Here is an 18,614-nt window from a genome sequence, read left to right as displayed (position 1 = left end):
AGGGAAGGGGTGGGGGGCAGTTAAATCTACATAGGTGTTTGTCATATAAGTTACAGTAAGTCTTTGGCTTCCAAGTAACAGACCTGTCTATTACGACCTGCTGCCAGTGGCACGTAAAAAGCACCATTCGAGAGTGGTCATTGCCAGTGCCTCCTGACTAGCACCTGTGCCGGTGCCATGTAAAAAGCACCCACTACATTCTCAGAGTGGTTGGTGTTAGGAAGGGCATCCAGTTGTAGAAACTCTGCCAGATCAGATAGGAGACTGGTGCAGCCTTCTGGCTTGCCAGTCCTCGGTCAAACCGTCTAACCCATGCTAGCATGGAAAGTAGACGTTAAACAAGGGTGATGATGATGATGATGATGATGCCTACATCAATAGAAAACAAGCCTGAATAATCTTGATAATACAATAAAATAACAAAATAATGAAGATAGAAAGCTTCAATAATCTTTTAGATATATATTTCAGGCACAAAAGACCCATCGTCAGAAGGAAAAACAGCCAAGATCTGCTAGTCCTGCATGGTACCAACCAGGTTGACCAACCATCATGGCCCATTCCATATGGACTTGCATTTCCTTTTTGTTCACTCATAACGATGGGTCTTTTATCACTGAAATATATAAAAGTTATACAAATTTTTCTTCTTCTCATTCTTAGAAGCTCTCCAATCTTCGTTATTTTATTCCTGAAGATTTTTGTTTTTCCAATTTCTGTCAGAGCTGCAGAACGATCCAGAAAGAGAACCAGCTCCAACTGGTTCCTGCAAGGATGACGAATATGTTGAAATTAATAATTTAAGGTGCTCCAAGTTTGTTGTAATGTATGGCAAGAAGGCATGTGCCAGGGATGACATCAGGGAGGCATGTTGTGCCAGTTGTCGACGAGCGTAAGTATATTGTCACTGATACCTTATGGGCGTTTTGGGTACTTAACCCCAGCACGGACTGGCTGAGTATTCCTATGATCAAAAGTATTTCAGTCATGACCACCCCATCCTTTTTGTTTCAGACATAATGTATTTTACACTGCACTATCCAAATCACTTCCTTTTTTAATACTACAGCATAGTTTGAGGGAGGTTTAACCACTATTTCTTGCCAAATGAATAACCATGCAATGGTTTTCTTCTTGGCTCAAGACACATGTTGTTGTTGTTGTTGCTTAGCCCCTGGTCAGTCTTTATCCAACAGACCTATGATCAAAAGCATTCCAGTCATTGCCCACCTGTATATTCCAAGCATATCTAGGACTGCATTTTCTAAAAAGAATAGGATATTATTTGAGGGAGATTTGGCTGCTATTTTTAACAGGCCAACTGACCAGAAAGAGTCTCTCTTTGACTTGATATTTTGTTTTTTGTTTAACTTAAAGAGTATTTAAGTGGCTATTCAATTGTTTGGTGTGTGCCATTTCTCACCTGACAAAGATCCTTATGATCATGTGTTTATCCCAGAAACATTAAACAAATGGCAGAATCTAATCCATCAGAATAGACACATTAAAGTTTCAACATTGAGCAGCTGACTGGGTAGAAGTCTCCAAGACAATCCATTATTTTTTCAAGAGCACCTTTAGCTACCTTTTTCACTTCAATACTTCTACCACTCGTGGACAGGCTTATAAACCAGAAAATAGCAGTGTCTATGACTTTCAAAGACCTTTAAATTTTTTTTCACACCCAGAATTGTGAAAGCATGGAATAAATTCCACGCATCAGTTGTTGACTGTCAGGATACTTCGTCCTTCAAAAGCTCCATGCTTCCTTAAAATCACCAACACTATTTCTGATGAGCTTTTGCACTTCTTCCTCCTCTTTTTGACTCTTTTAACATCCGCTTTTCTGTCTTTTCATAACTTATATTGGCATATTCTACAAGCACTTTCAACTTTCATTGTTATCTCTCTTTACTTGGCTTATTACCTCTTCTTCTTCCCTCTTTTCATTTTTTCCTGATGAGTTGCATTTCGTTTGACTACTGTCCATAACAATGGTCACTTATATCGATTTCAATGTATGAGTGTTTGAAGGAAAGGGTTTCTTAGAAAATAGGATTAAAAATAAAAGAAACTCTATCTGCTTCTGACTGATGCCTGGGAGTAACTGGAGTCCAGATACGGATGGAGTTTGCTATGAAGTCACAATCATTGAGGATTTGGATTTTTAGCTGGAATTGGACAAATGTGTCGTCTGTTGATTTGCAGGATAGAATTCCTTTACCGTTCTGTTTCTTCAACTGATGTTGTTTACATGCATCATGACACCTTCTCTGCCACTCAGACCAATCTTAGGCAATAACTTGCCCCAAGATGTCAAACTAAGCTGTTGGGATTTCAGTGATTGTTTCAACTTATCCTTATACCTAATAATAATCCTTTCTCCTATAGGCACAAGGTCTGAAACTTTGGGGAAGGGTTGGGGGGGGTTGGCTATTCAATTACATCAATCCCCAGTATGTAACTGGTACCTATTTCCTCAACCCTGAAATGATGAAAGGCAAAGTTGACCTCAGCGAAATTTGAACTCACAAAGTAAGGACAGACGAATGATAATAACAATAATAATAATCCTTTCTACTATAGGCAACAGGCCTGAAATTTTGAAAGAGAGGGCTAGTTGATTAATTCGACCCCAGTATTCAACTGGTACTTAATTTATCGACCCTGAAAGTATGAAAGGCAAAGTTGACTTTGTTAGAATTTGAACTCAGAATGTAAAGATGGTCAAAATACCGCTAAGCATTTCACCCGACAAGCTAACAATTCTAGCAGCTCACCACCTTAATAATAATAATAATAATAATATTGTTATTATTATTATTATCATTATGCTTAGCAGGTAGCTTCAGCCCTTGTTAGAAGTGAACTAGAAACAAAGCTCCGCAGGGGCAGATGTTTAGCTTTTGTTTCTCTAATGTTAAGAAATAAAAGAGGTTTCTTTCCTCTGGAAAGGTTCTGACCATTCACAAGTAGCTCTTGTGGTTGCAGGAACTGAACCAGGAGCTGCAAGCTAACAAATTATTCATCAATAGCACTGCCATTGATGAATAATCAATGAATTAAACCAATCACAGTATTCACCTTTCTGACAGTTTCCTCTCTTTATTTTCCAGAGATCTGCTCACTGGTGGCACCAACAGTAAAACAGCGAAGGGGGTGGTGGAGTAGACGAAGAATTTATGCCAAGTGACACTATGGATGACAGGAAGCTAATGTCAGCACCAACTTTACTGACAGCAGACATCAAAATGTACCAATAAACGGACTATCATCACCACCACCACCATCATTAGTCACTATGGCTGTATTATATTCACTATAACCACCACTACATATAACACACACACACACACACACACATACAGATACAGGTTGGTTGAATAAACAGCCAAGAACTCAATACATAAGTTTTTTATACTTTTATTAAAAATACTGCGTGTATCATCATCAAAATCATCCTTTAACATCTGCTTTCTATGCTGGCATGGGTTGGACGGTTTGACAGGAGCAAAGCAAGTGGGACAGCCACAACAGATTCCATTGTCTGCTTTGGCCTCTATGGCTGGATGCCTTTTCTAATACCAACCACTTTGCAGTGTACTGGGTACTTTTTGTGGCACCAGCACATACACACACACACACATATACCACTTAATGTACACCATATTAAAATAAGAGCTACCAATAGTTTTTTGCCATTGAGACATGGTTAGGCAGATTTTTATAACATGCCTCGTGTCTCCAAGTAATTTGTCCATATGCTCATATTTGCTGAAAATTTTGGATCTGAAATTAGTATAGTGAAAGCATATGGACGAATTTCTGTTCTCAAACTGGAGGACACCATCCTCTCTGGATTGAATAACTGTCTCATGGACTTTCAACTCCTCTCCATTGAATTATTCTACATTTATTAGTTTAATCACAATTTCTACAATCAAAGGGGATGTAACCTTAATGTTCTTTTCTTGCCTTTTTTTTCTGTTTTTATTCACCCTTTATCTTCTCAATCCACTTTTTGCATTGACCTTCTTGTTTTTCTCATGGTTTCTCATGTATCCTGATTTTCAATCTGAACCATGTGCCCAGAGCCTGATGATTGCTTGAAGATACAAGGCATGTAATAAAAATCCATGTTTCAAAGGCAAGAAACTATTCGCAGCTCTTATTTTCATTCCTGTCTACATTAAATGATATTCATCTCTCAACAGATGAAGTACTCATTTGTTGATCCTTCCTCAATGGAACAATAAACTATATATAGCATCCAGTTCTATATTTAAGAGATGAGGAATTATGTACACTATTTACATTTGACGGATATTTGTCCCACGGGCATATGGTGTAGTGGTTAAGAGTGTGGGCTACTAACCCCAAGATTCTGAGTTCAATTCCAAGCAGTGACCTGAATAATAATGATAGTAATATCGAAAAATACCTTAGGAATGAGAACCCTGGTTCGAAATTTCCCCAAGACACCTGATGAAGGCAGGAGGGTGTATCAGCTAAAAGGTTGTGTTAACAAAGAAACAAGATGAGGACAAATATCCGTCAAATGTAAATAATGTAAATAATGTATATATGGCATCGTCATCATCATCATCGTTTCCATGATTGCATACGTCTGGCTGAATTTGCTGGAGCAGGTTTTCTTTGCCCAGATGCACTTCATGGCAGCAAAGCGGTTTTAGTGAATCGGAGAGACAGAAGCTGAAACAAGGCCAGTGTGTGTAGGTGTGCCCTTGTCTTGGATTACCTGATAGTTGAAAGTGAACCTCACTGTCATAGAAGTGGTGCTGTTTATTTCAACTCTTCCTTGAAAACATTTGGCCATGAGAAAACAGGCAACACTTGGACACTTCTTCCGACGCACTGTCCTTCTTCATGCTGAAAGGGTTTCATAGAGAGGCCCCGGTCACAAATGTTGGATGAAAGAACAGTCGAGTTACACTGACCTCAGTGTTTGACTGGTACTTTGTTAATGTTTCCAAAAGGATGAAAGGTAAAGCGAACATCAATGGAATCTGAACTCAGAATGCCATGAGCCAGACGAAAGAAGCATTTTGTCGAAGCCATTGAGGAACTGAAGCAACTCTCTGCCTTAATAACGATAACAACAACAACAATAATAATGACCTCTATGAAAGGCAGAAGACTACAAAGGGGAAGAGTTGGCTGTCTGGGTGCCAGAAGTGATGTTTATTCTATCATCCGTGGAAGCAGGAAAGACGAACTCAGAACATAAAAGGACACAGTTAATACCACAAGGCATTTGTCTAACATAACCAGTTCTATCAATCCACTGCCCTTTCATAATAATAATCCTTTCTTTTATAGGCACAAATCCTGAAATTTGTGGGGAGGGGTCAAGTTGATTACATTGACCCCAGTGCTCAACTGGTACTTATTTTATTGACCCCAAAATGGATGAAAGGCAAAGTCGACCTTGGCAGAATTTGAACTCAGAACAAAGACAGATGAAATGCCACTAAGCATTTTGTCCAGCATGCTAATGATTCTGCCAGCTCGACTTGCCTGGCCCTTTGATAATAACAATAATGATGACGATGACGATTAGGTAGAAAACCCGAAATCTGGGGGCAGGCTGCTGTTATAATAATGATGATCCCTTCCATCAGTCTGAAACTATATACTTTAGAGAACTGGTGCAGTCAATTAAACTGACCTCAATGTATGACTGGTATTAAAAATAACAGAAACAGAAAACAAGGAAAGAAAGCAAATTTTAAAATTATTTTTTTGAAAGTTTATTTCTACACAAATTGACATCAAACATGTTCTTCTGCATGTGTGTGTCTGTATTTACATATTGACAGATGTACATAAATACTTGGAGAGAGAGAGAGGGAGGTGGGGATTAAGAATTGATACAGACTGGGTGACCTATACAAAGTGTATAGAAAGAGGCATCGACAACCAGACACACACACACTCACAGACGTTTGTGCATGCATCGAGGAACGCACACATGCACTGACGCTGACGTACACACTGAGCTGACATGAATTCCCATCCCTGCCTTGATCCCTGCCAGCTTCCTCTCATCCGTCTCATTCTAAAATGTCGTCGTCGTCATCACTCCAACAAATATACTCTACTTTTAGAGCAGACAGATGAGAATTTAAAAATATATACACAGACACGCCGAAAAAAGTGTTTTTTCATTGAAAAAAAAATGAAATAAAAAAGCAAAAAGTGTCTTTTACCGACATTTGGCAGGAAGCATTATCCCTGTGTTGTCAATCAACGCTTGGCAGGGAATCTTATTCCCGTCACCAATAAAAACCATTTTTGGTAGGAGGAAGCATTGTCCTTATGTTACCAACCAAAATTTGACATGAGGAACGGTTATCCCTGTTGCCAATCAGCATTTAATAGGAGGCAGTGTTATTTCTGTGTTACAAATCACCATTTTTTTTCTGGAGGAATTGTTACCCTTGTATTATTTCTAACCAATATCAGACAGAAGGAAGATGGGTTAACCCTCAGTTGCCAATCAATATTAGAGAGAAGAAAATGTTATCCCTGTTTTGCCCACCAATTTTACACAAAAGGAAAAGTTATCCTTGTATTACCAATCAACATCAAATATGAAGATGTGTTCCCAACAAACATTTTGCCCAGTGATATCCCTGTGTCACCAAATGTTATTCCAAATGATTAATACATGCCAATATTATAAAAATAGCCATTGCTGTATCACCAATCAACAAATTACAGAAGGTTTGTTCCCAGTATTATAAACCGATACATTTTGTGTCACCAAATATTTGTTCCAGCACAGCCGAGCATCATCTGACAGAAACTCTTTGATACAGTTGTAGTAAGAGCAGCGTCTCATTGTTCTGGCTCTCGACTTTAATATCAGGAGGACAAAAGCAAGAAAAAAAAGCATCCTTAAAGCATTTATCATGGAGTCCCTAGAGACTTCACAAACCTAAAAAGTTACTAAATATTGTTGTTATATTTCACCAATCACTGATTTCTACCTTGTTGTCTCCACTAGAGTTGAATTTCAAATATGGGCACAAGGCCAGCAGTTTTTTTTTGGGGGGGGTAAGTCAATTAAATCAACCCCTAGCATTCAGTTGTTACGTTTTCTATGGACCCCGAAAGGATGGAAAGTAAAGTCAACCCCAGCTGCATCTGAACTCAGAACATAAAGACAGACAAAATGCCGGTAAGCATTTTGCTTGGCCAACTAATGATTCTGGCAGTTCAACACCTGAAATCCAGCTACTAATATTGATCTCCCTTCAATAATCAATGAACTTTAAATCTATTGTGCTTTTATAATGTAACTGTTCAATCTTCAAACAGTAGTAGCGCTAATAAAGCTGGCAAGAGACAATAACAACACAATACATAAAACAACAAACAAATCAACCATAAAGTTTACAACAAAATATATTTTCAAACACAATTATCTCCCTACATAGTTTACCTCCTAAAATTAATCATAATTCCCTACATAACTACCATTACACCAACACATGGAGACTATAGATGAACCTAAACCTGTCCCTTTAACGGCCCCAAAAACTTGTGCTATATGTTTGGGATTCCTTCTTCAAGATTCTGTTTTAAACATGAAAATGCACTCCATCATATTAAACATTCCTTTTTAGTTCTTATACTGTTACGAGGCTAATATATAAACGCCAAAATGCAAGGCTGTAACCATGCCTTTATAGCTTGTGATCTCTTGGAATAACAGTAGTAGAATCAAGCAAAGGCACCACACTTGCTTCGTTCCCGGTGCCAGTTTACCAACAATTTGGAAAATATTCTCACAAATCATTCCATACATACTTCAGTATAATTTTCTACATCTATGCACAATTCTGTAGCACACCTGATCACTGGAGACAAAAAAAAAATCATCATCACCATTATTTTTTTCTACTCTAGGCACAAGGCCTGAAATTTTTGTGGGTGGGGGTGGGTGGGGGGTGGGGTAGGCAATTAGATCGACCCCAGTGTGCAACTGGTACTTATTTAATAGACCCCGAAAGGATGAAAGGCAAAGTCAACTTCGGTGGTATTTGAACTCAAAACATAACGGCAGACGAAATACCTATTTCTTTACAACCCACAAGGGGCTAAACACAGAGAGGACAAACAAACGGATTAAGTCGATTATATCGACCCCAGTGTGTAACTGGTACTTATTTAATTGACCCCGAAAGGATGAAAGGCAAAGTCGACCTCGGCGGAATTTGAACTCAGAACATAGCGGCAGACAAAATACCGCTAAGCATTTTGCCCAGGATGCTAACGTTCCTGCCAGTTCGCTGCCTTATCACTACCATTATTATTATTATGATTATTATTAGGTTGATGTTAATAATTCGTTCATATCTTCATAATCATGATTGGAGATTATTACTTTGTAGTCGCATATATTTACAAGCTAAAACTCACCTGGGTGTGTCTATGTGAATACCTGTATGTGTGGAGTTAGAGTGCGATGCAACAATAACAGAACGGACGACTGAAATATTAAATCGTTAACGAGGGGGGGGGGGTGAGTGTAGTTTGAAACAAACTACACTCTCGGCTCCATTCAAACTGGCAAGAATTTAATAAGAAAACAAATTCATTTATAAGTGTATTTTGTATTTGCATAAGCTTGCAGGGTAGGATAAGGGTATATTTTATGGAACAATCTTAAGGTAGTTCCATGTTTAAGGACAAGTGATTGCAAATAGCCTGATGGTTACTTAACATTATTCTAAAACAAACACTGTCATACAAGGCAAACATACAAAGTTAAATGTTATACTCTAACATATCCCACCTCTGCAACACACCACACCATCCTACCCCAGATCTCCTTCTTCCACTATAGGGTTCATTACATCAACATAGACACACTATAACACACACACACACCCCACCACTGACATACCATAATAAATCTTACTCTATGTCCATACTACAGGACATCTGCCTACCTTTCCTTCTATTACCTATCTTTAAAACTTGAACTAAGAATTGCTAAGGTCATCTCGTCCCATTCATCCCCCAGTTTGTCCCTTCCAGATCCCTAACCAAAGAGACTTGACATCTAAATGACTCCACAGGTTGTTGTGGCCCCATATTTGGTTTCACTATGAAAATGGCAATTTTTTGTTTTTTTTGAAAAGAGTGAGCGTAGTTGATTGGTGCAACGTTGATATTGTTACTCATCGTTTCTGGAGGGAACAGAAAAACAAAACTCCTTTTTAATGGATTTGAACAAATTTTAAATGACACATGCCTGCCTCTAAATACGAAAGAGAACAAAACAAACGATAGACTGACTCCTCAAGTTGGAGATGATGAAAATATTCAAGGACAGGTTCATCTCACTTTGTATGAAAAGACAACCAAAGCTGTTCCAGTAAAAGGTATAGTGTGTCTTTAAAATGGGGACCCTATATTTCCAGTTGTAGATTGTAGGGGGAGCATGCCGCAAAATGAACACAGAATAGCAATGAAAGAAGATGAAGCTCAACTGATATTAAGCCACATATTACTTTCCTACGTTAACAGGTAGTAAAGGTGGGTTCATTAAGCAGAAAAGTGGGAATAGGTTTGGTTTCATCTGTCTGAAGCTGTCTCCTTGAAACTATTAGGTCGAGGTGGGTAGGATCAAATCCATGTGACAGAATGAAAGCTACAGGCATGGGCCCAGGGACACGAACCATTCCTATTATTACTTGATGTAGGGCTGTGAGATACGTAAGATATACGGGGAATTCTCATTAAGTTATCACAGCCAAATAGTTGTGAGGTTAGTGCTGGGAAACAGTGCAAGACCAATGGTTGTGGAAATATTTAAAAACAAAAAAAACACAGGTTGTCAAATTTTTGCCTTGGTTTTTACACATTCAAAGTAGACATAAATTCAAGCACACAAAAGCCTCAGTGTGTGTGTGTGTGTGTGTGTGTGTAATCACAGTCACACATACATGTATGTTTTGGGATAGTGGCAAAGCTAATAGAATGTACCAAGTGCACACACTGAAAGCGTGGAGAGAAAAAAATTTTATGAAACAAGAATAGAATAAAAATATTGAAGAGATGGCGATTATAGTTGTTGATGAAGACAAGAAAGAAAAATGTGCAGAATAACAAAGATAGAAAAAAGAAGAAAAGGATTAAGACATGTTTGAAATGTGTTAAAGAAAAATGTGCTGCAAGGGAAGAAGAGGTGAAGAGAGGAATAAGTTGGTGGAGAAAGAAAAGGATGTAGGAGAGGAATCCATGAAAGAAGCCTTGGAAATATTTCCAGGGGAAGAAGGGAACTGACTGAACAAGAGAGAGAAATAATAAAAGAGCAGAAATAAAATATTTAAACTAAGGAAGATTTTAAAAAGTTTTTATTTCAAATTTCAGTAAAATAACCAAACTAATTCGTTCAGCAATGTGTGTGTGTGTGTGTGGTGTGTGTAATCACAGTCACACATACATGTATGTTTTGGGATAGTGGCAAAGCTAATAGAATGTACCAAGTGCACACACTGAAAGCGTGGAGAGAAAAAAATTTTATGAAACAAGAATAGAATAAAAATATTGAAGAGATGGCGATTATAGTTGTTGATGAAGACAAGAAAGAAAAATGTGCAGAATAACAAAGATAGAAAAAAGAAGAAAAGGATTAAGACATGTTTGAAATGTGTTAAAGAAAAATGTGCTGCAAGGGAAGAAGAGTGAAGAGAGGAATAAGTTGGTGGAGAAAGAAAAGGATGTAGGAGAGGAATCCATGAAAGAAGCCTTGGAAATATTTCCAGGGGAAGAAGGGAACTGACTGAACAAGAGAGAGAAATAATAAAAGAGCAGAAATAAAATATTTAAACTAAGGAAGATTTTAAAAAGTTTTTATTTCAAATTTCAGTAAAATAACCAAACTAATTCGTTCAGCAATGTGTGTGTGTGTGTGTGTGTGTGTGTACTCTCTCAGCAATATTTACAAATAAGTGTTCCACTTGGAGTTGCGACTACCTAGTCACTGATTTAGTGTTTGTAGTTGAGTATTCCAACAAGCACTGGTAGCCTCAATACTATATAACCCCCAGCTCCCAAGCAAATGCAGAGTGACAAGGAAGGCCCTTTAAATTTACATGTGCAGGCCATTCCCCACAGTTGCCAATTATCCAGTTCCACTGACAAGGTTTTGGTAGAAAAACCCTTGTTCACAGTGACATGCAGTGAAATGGAACCTGAAACAAATAGAACCAACACACACACTCACACATAAGGTAAAGGAATAGGGATTTGGAATCTGGACAGGTACTTTGATACACTCCAGATATGACTAACCACATTGACTGACAGGAAATATAGAGAATTGTTCAAGATAAACAATTACACAACTAAGAGCACATAGAAGCTAGATGAAAGGACATTTATGCAGGAGAAACACGTGTCGGATTGGAATTTTATGAAAATAATACTGTAATAAGCAAGTTTTGAAGATGTATAGCTCTCCATTTTCCTTTATGATGGCTTGTGGGTATACACATACACATTTGTTGTGGGGGACAGAAGTAGTTTTAGCTCAAAACAGCAATCTGTGTTTTATATCAAAAGCAGCTGGCTCTGTTTGGACGTGGTTGGCAGAGAATACTTGCTACTGACTGAGCTCAAACACACAGAAATGCATATTTAACAACATCACCACCACTGTCACCGCTGTGGGACAAGTGTTGTCTGCTACTGATAAATTTCTGTGATTTTTTAACACTGTATGTCTATAAGAGATGCTTTCTCAAGACAAATACCACAGTTTATCAGGCTTTCAACAATCTACCTGCACACAGATTGAGGTTTATAAGGGATATTTTATCTTTTCTTTGTTTTAGTCATTAGACTGTGGCCATGCTGGGGCACCACCTCGAATTTTAGTTGAACAAATTAACCCCAGTACTTAAATTTTTTAAAGCCTGATGTTTATTCTATTAGTCTATTTTGCCAAACTGCTAAGTTACAGGGATGTAAACACACAAACACTGGTTGCCAAGAGGTGGTGGAGGATAAACCCCCACACACATATATCAGGCTTCTTTCAGTTTCTGTCAAGCAAATCGACTCACAAGATCCAAGGCTATAGAAGAAAACACCTGCCCAGGATGTCATGCTGTGGGACTGAACCCAGAACCATGCAGTTGGGAAGCAAGCCTCTTACCATGCCTGTGCCTGTATATGTGTGTAGACAGAGTATTCAAAAAGTCTCTCCGCAGTGTTTTATTGCAAAACAAATTTATAAAATGGTATAAGACTACAAAAGAATATATTAGACTTTACAAGACTCTAAAAAAACTTACAAGAAGTGTTGAAAGTGTTGTTCTTTATTTTCAATAGATAAGTTGACTCTTAAAAAAAAAAAAATCACTGCAGAAAGACTTTTTGAACACCCTATATATATATGTGTGTGTGTGTGTGTGTGGTGTGTGTGTGTGTGTGTGTGTATATATATATATATATATATATATGTGGAGGGGTATTGGCCCAGTGGTTAGGGCAGTGGACTCGCGGCTGTAGGACCGCGGTTTCGATTCCCAGACCAGGCATTGTGTTTATTGAGCGAAATCATCTAAAGCTCCACAAGGCTCTGGCAGGGGCGGGGCAGTCCCTGCTGTCTCTTTCACCACAACTTTCACTCTTTCTTCTGTTGGCCTGCTCGCTTAGCCAGCGGGGTGGCGTCATTTGAAGGCTAAAACAATGCGAAGCACATAGTGACCAGCGATGTGTAGCAACATCTGATAGCCTGGTCGGTCACGGTGATATATGTATATATATATATGATGTATGTGCCTTCATTATATTAGTATGTACATGGGTCTATATGCACACACACACACTTACATATCACTCTCATTGTCATCATCACCATTTGTTTAATCACTCACCTTTCAAACATGTTTGTGGGGTTCAACATCCTAAGATCTGACCTTACCATTTTCACACACACACACACACACATACAGAGGAAATACAAATTACACATAGATGATTGGCTTTCGCAAAGATAAAACATCAAAGGAAATGGATTTAGCGAAAGCTAAAAAAGAAAAATGAATAGGTTTCCATCAAGTAAAGATTATAAACGAAGAAAATATTAAGAAAAATTATTTCTCACCTGCCATTGCACAATTGGAGTAAAAAATAGACTCTTCTGTCTGTTCCCATCAGTTAAAGAGAAATAATAATAATTATAATAATATTATTAATAATAATAATAGTTTCAAATTTTGGCACAGGGCCAGCAATTTCGGGGGTAGGGGGTAAGTTGATTACATCAACCCCAGTACACAACCGGTACTTATTTTATTGACCCTGAAAGGATGTAAGGCAAAGTCAGCCTTGGCGGCATTTGAACATAAAGATGGACAAAATGCCACTGAACATCTTGCCTGGTGTGCTAACCATTCTGCCAGCTTTTGTTGTCTCCTTAATAATCCTTTCTATTATAGGCATAAGGCCTGAAATTCTGGAGGGTGATAGTCAATTACATTGACCCCAGATAAAACTGATACTTGTTTTATTGACCCCTCGAAAGAATGAAAGGCAAAGTTGACCTTGGCGGAATTTGAAATCAGAACATGCAGACTAAATGCTGGTAAGCATTTATCCCAGTAATCTTTTCTACTCTAGGTACAAGGCCTGAAATTTTTTTTTTGGGGGGGGGGTCCAGTATCAACCCCAGTATGCAACTGGTACTTAATTTATCAACCCCGAAAGGATGAAAGGCAAAGTCGACCTCGGCAGAATTTGAACTCAGAACGTAAAGACAGACAAAATACCACTAAGCACTTTACCCAGTCTACTAACAATTCTGCCAGCTCACCACCTTAATAATAATAATAATAATAATAACAATGGTTTGAAATTTTGGTGCAAAGCTAGTAATTTTAGAAGGGACAGATCCAATTATATCGACCCCGTTACTCAGCTGGTGCTGATTTTATTGACAACCCCAAAAGGACAAAAAGCAAAACCAACCTTTGGTGGGATTTGAACCTAACACCTAAAAAACTGGAAAAAATGCTGCTAAGCATCTTAACCAGTATGCTAATGATTCTGCCAGCTTGCCTCTTTAATAATAACAATAATCATTGTCTTTAAGAGAGAGGCCACAATGATTATAGATGAGCAGAAAACTGAGGACAAATCATTGTCGTTTGAGATGACATGGAGAAAAAAAAAAACTCATCTCAAGTAGTTTTTTGATTCACTACTTGCAACAATCATTCATGTTAAATACATTCACTGTTATTGAATTGGACATTAAGATAGAGGTGTGTGTGTGTGTGTGTGTGTGCACAAGCATTTGTTTTGTAATGAAGCTGTTTGGTTTACTTTAACATGAGTTTATATTAAAAAGTAGAAAGTATAGGATGAGTGAGAGTAGGATATATACATACATATCATCTTCATTGTTTAACGTCTGTTTTTCCATGCTGGCATGGGTTGGACAGGAGCTGGTAAGGCCAAGAACCACACCAGGCTCCATTTGTCTGTTTTGGTATGGTTTCTACAGCTGAATGCCCTTCCTAACACCAACCACTTTACACAGTGTGCCAGGTGCTTTCTATGTGGGCCCTGCCCCAGTGCTTTTTGTGTGGCATCAGCACTGACTGGGTTACCAAATAACTTTTAAGACATGGTCCCCCTCAGCTGGGAGGAGCAAGTAGTAGAGGGGGTAGTGGCGCTGTGCCAATTGATAGGAGACTAGAGGTACAGAGATAGGTGTCTTGCTAGAGACACCTACTTCAGTTGAAAAAGAAAGGAGGGCAAGTTAGAGTGTAATGAAGAGAGAGAGAACAGTATTGTCATATGAAGAATATAAAAAGCATTAAAAATATAAATATATGGAGTGGAGAATAAATGTAAAGAGAATTGTTGTTTAGGGGTTAGATAGACTGGAGGGTCGCTTTTGGATTAGTCATACCTACCCTCTTTGTATCAATCTTTTTAGTGTTATTGTTAGTAATTTTGAATAATTGGAGACCAAAGTCCTCAAATGTCAAACATGAAAATCAGAAAACCTAACTCTCTGCCTGCCATTCCATATAACCATGTGAACTAATGATGATTTAATGTCATTTACAGATATGAAAGAATTATGGGAATAAGTTTTTTGAGAAAAATTCCTTGCCCAAACTAGAAAGCAATGACTAAAATACCAACTGTTGTTATACACAAGTTTTCATTGCATTGACCATCACCCAACAATAGAAATATCTGAGATTTTATACAAACAACTCAAGGCTTTCATCTCTACTTCACTAATATTTTAGACATTATCAATATTTCCTTTTATGCTAGGTTCCATGTCAGTCTTTAATCTATTCCTCTACTCCAAGGTCTTCGACAGAAAATCCAACCCCAGCTCAAAGTGTTAACCCATCATTTTGTTATCTTCTTTATACATTTTTGAACAAATTTGATGTGATTGGGGAGATTAAGACTTATTAAGTAAATTCATTTGTGAAGATGAAGTCTTCAGTCATGCTAAAACAAATAAATAGCCAACAAGACAGGGTACTGTTATACAATCTTATAGCTACAGTTCCCAAATAGACCACTCAAAAAGATTCTCTAATTATCTCCGACCTGAACTTTCCTATTCAGCTGGATTACACACACACACTTATAGGAAAAAGTATAAGAAATGCAAGATGCATTTTATATCATTTCTTCCCTCCGTACACTTTGCCATTGTGCTTATTTGCATCCATTGCAGTGGATGTTCCAACTTCACACACATCCCAGCTATAAGAATTCTGTCACTCATTTTTGTTACCATGTAGATTAAAAGTTTAGGACCTGTCATACGATGGGGATCCCAAGTTTACAGAACGTATAACTTATCTACTTTTGATATTAGATTTATATCCACTTCTGCAGAACTTCTCTATTTTTGACTAAAGGTCACAACTGCTGATTGTACAAGGCTGGCCAATTCTACAGAAACGTCTCTATTTGGTTGTTGTTGTTCTTCTTCTTGTTTTTCACATTCTTCTAATTATAAACAATGGCTTTGACATATGTCATCATTATCAAATTAATTAGCTTCATTCTATAACAGAATCCAACAAGGTTTAATTATAATTAGAGCCCTAAAGAAGCTAAAAGTTATAACTTCCAAGAAATGAGTCTGCCACCCTCCCCTCCCCCCACTCAACCCAAACAAATGCCTGCAATAACTGCAGACTCGTAGGAAACCATGGGTGAGTATCACTGGTGTCCTTCTTCTTTGTATTAAGGGGACAAAGAAGATGCTACTGTCTGCAGATTCGTCTTCACACCAATATCTTCTACCTTCTGTTTTTTGCTTGTTTCAGCATTTAGACTTTGGCCATACTGGGGCACCATCTTGAAGAATTTTGGGTCAAATGAATTGACCTGAATACCTATTTTTTTTAAACTGATACTATTCTATCAATCTCGTTTGCCGAACCACTAAGTTTTAAGGATTAAACACTTGACACCAGTTGTCAAGCAGTGATGAGAAACAGACACAAAGACACACACACAAGTACATATATGATGGGCTTCTTTCAGTTTCCATCAACCAAATCCACTCACATGGCTTAGCTCAGCTCAAGGCTGTAATAGAAGACATTTGTCCATGGTGCCACACAGTGGGACTGAACCTAGAACCATGTGGTTAAGAAGTAAACCTCTTGGCACACAGCCATGCCTACAAAACCTCTTCAGAATCATTCTTCGTCGTACAAAATCAATGAATGGGACTGGGTTTTGGGGAGATTGCTCCTTTTTTCTTCTTTTTTGTAAATTCTTCAAAAATACAAATTTGGTGAGCAGAAAAATACAATTGGAGAAAGGAAGTATGAATATATCAACTTTTGATTTTAAAAACTCAACACAGGTCTAATGATATTTCTGGAGGAGGAAGGTAGAGAGGACTGAATTCCTCTCAGTGTATTACAGGTACTTATTTATCATCTGTGGAGGAATGAAAGGTAAAGTTGACCCAGGCAGGATTTGATCTGAGAACATAGGGAGATGAAGCAGAAGAAGCAGAGGGGTTAAAATATAATTTATGCAAACTCAAATCACAGGAGACTTGGCCCTTTAGCATCCAGATTGTTCTGTTAGATGCATTATCTTGTAGCTTTGATAAGATTATTCATTTTACAATGACATTGTAGGTTAGGTGTGAGAGATCAGATCTGGTCACTTTAAACATAAAACAGAGAGAATATTTAGGCATGAAATGGCCGGTTTAAATGCTAAACAGGAGGACAATATTGAAATTATGAGAGATATGAAGATGCAGTTTGTTGCTGTGGCTTGTCATTGATTTGTTCCAAGGTCAACACATTCTTTGGTCAGTTTTGGCCGATGGTTGGCAGGATGTTTGAATTGTATCAACCATTAAAAATTCATCAGTTGTCATGATGATTAAACTATGTTCAAACTGCACAAGCACATTGTCCCCAGACACACACACACACACATATATATATATACAGGTATGGCAATAAGTAAAAGTAGAGAGGGAGGGGAAGAGGAGATAAAGAATGATGGAGGTGAAAAGAACATTCCACACTGATAGATAAGGCAAAATTGAAACGAGAGAGAAAAGAAGTTGACCCAAAATGTCACAGACGGAACTTCCATCAACAGAACATGGAATATGTTGGTGCATCTCACAATCAAAGGAGATAAGGTAAGTGAAGAGGATAAATAAGTAAGAAGCTTTGTTAAGGTGAAAATATATTTTTAACACCGAGAATCAAGAAAAGTAATTTTTTTTCTTTTTGTCGAGATAAATGCTCTCATAAGAAGGAGAATCAATGATTGTTTTTGGAGAAGTAAAAACTAAGAACATACGTCACTCAGTTAATTCTGAGATCTGACAAACACAGGTACAATAGCTGACCAGTTTATTCATATAATGAAACCCTATAAATGATAAATACTGGTTGGTACCTGCAATCATGATACTGTAATCACTGTTCACTAGGTTGGCAGTTGTAATGAGATTTTTTTTCAACAGGTGAGAGAACTTCCACAGCTAAAGAACTGAGAATACAAACTATCATCAGGTGTTTAATTAAGAACATTAACTAGGTGAAGAAGAAAGATCACCTATAGATGTGGAGCAAAGATCTGCACAGGATGTATAATAGGGAACAATAGAAGAGAGAACATCACCAGACATAGAACAGAGATCACTGCCAGATGTACAACAGAGATTACCAATAGATGTAGAAGAGATCACTGCCAGATGTAAATCAATATACCATGAAACGTGTGTGTGTGTGTGTGTGTGTATAGATAGATAGATAGATAGATACAGATATAACTATATTCAGAGATCAGTTGACTCCAAGACATCTCTTCAGAAAAAAATCATTAATATTAGATTTAGCCTGGATCAGCTCATCAGAAATGAATATGTTTATTCCCTCGCCCACCCCACACCCAAGTAATGTTCAAGAAATAAATCAGACAGCCTCAAACAACACAACACACATTTATTCCTCTTGTGATGTTTCTATATGTTAGCAGTGATACCAAACATTAATCAACATTAGATCATTCAGCTTAAATCAATAAGTTCTAAAGAC

At 37.8% G+C, this 18,614-nt stretch overlaps 1 protein-coding gene and 2 long non-coding RNA genes across 3 annotated transcripts in view; 1 reads left to right on the top strand and 2 right to left on the bottom strand.

The window, feature by feature from the left end:
- The window catches only part of LOC115215596, a 60,974-nt gene extending 56,816 nt beyond the window's left edge, over nt 1-4,158 (top strand). Inside the window, exons 17-18 of the mRNA XM_029784815.2 lie at nt 724-892; nt 3,117-4,158. Coding sequence (XP_029640675.1) covers nt 724-892; nt 3,117-3,171 — 224 coding nt within the window. The 3' untranslated portion in view covers nt 3,172-4,158. The remainder of the gene's footprint in view (nt 1-723; nt 893-3,116) is intronic.
- A 1,586-nt stretch (nt 4,159-5,744) lies between these two features.
- LOC118764759 lies at nt 5,745-8,021 on the bottom strand. Its single transcript, XR_005000554.1, has 2 exons — nt 6,489-8,021; nt 5,745-6,443 (listed from the first exon to the last, which is right to left on the bottom strand). It is a non-coding gene; the product is annotated as an uncharacterized LOC118764759 (long non-coding RNA).
- A 6,234-nt stretch (nt 8,022-14,255) lies between these two features.
- LOC118764760 lies at nt 14,256-16,465 on the bottom strand. The gene is made up of 2 exons (XR_005000555.1): nt 15,060-16,465; nt 14,256-15,029 (listed from the first exon to the last, which is right to left on the bottom strand). It is a non-coding gene; the product is annotated as an uncharacterized LOC118764760 (long non-coding RNA).
- Nucleotides 16,466-18,614: the final 2,149 nt, after the last annotated feature.

Source organism: Octopus sinensis, linkage group LG9 (genome assembly GCF_006345805.1).
Source record: "Octopus sinensis linkage group LG9, ASM634580v1, whole genome shotgun sequence".
NCBI classification, from domain to species: domain Eukaryota; kingdom Metazoa; phylum Mollusca; class Cephalopoda; order Octopoda; family Octopodidae; genus Octopus; species Octopus sinensis.
This window is presented reverse-complemented; position numbering and strand designations above follow the sequence as displayed.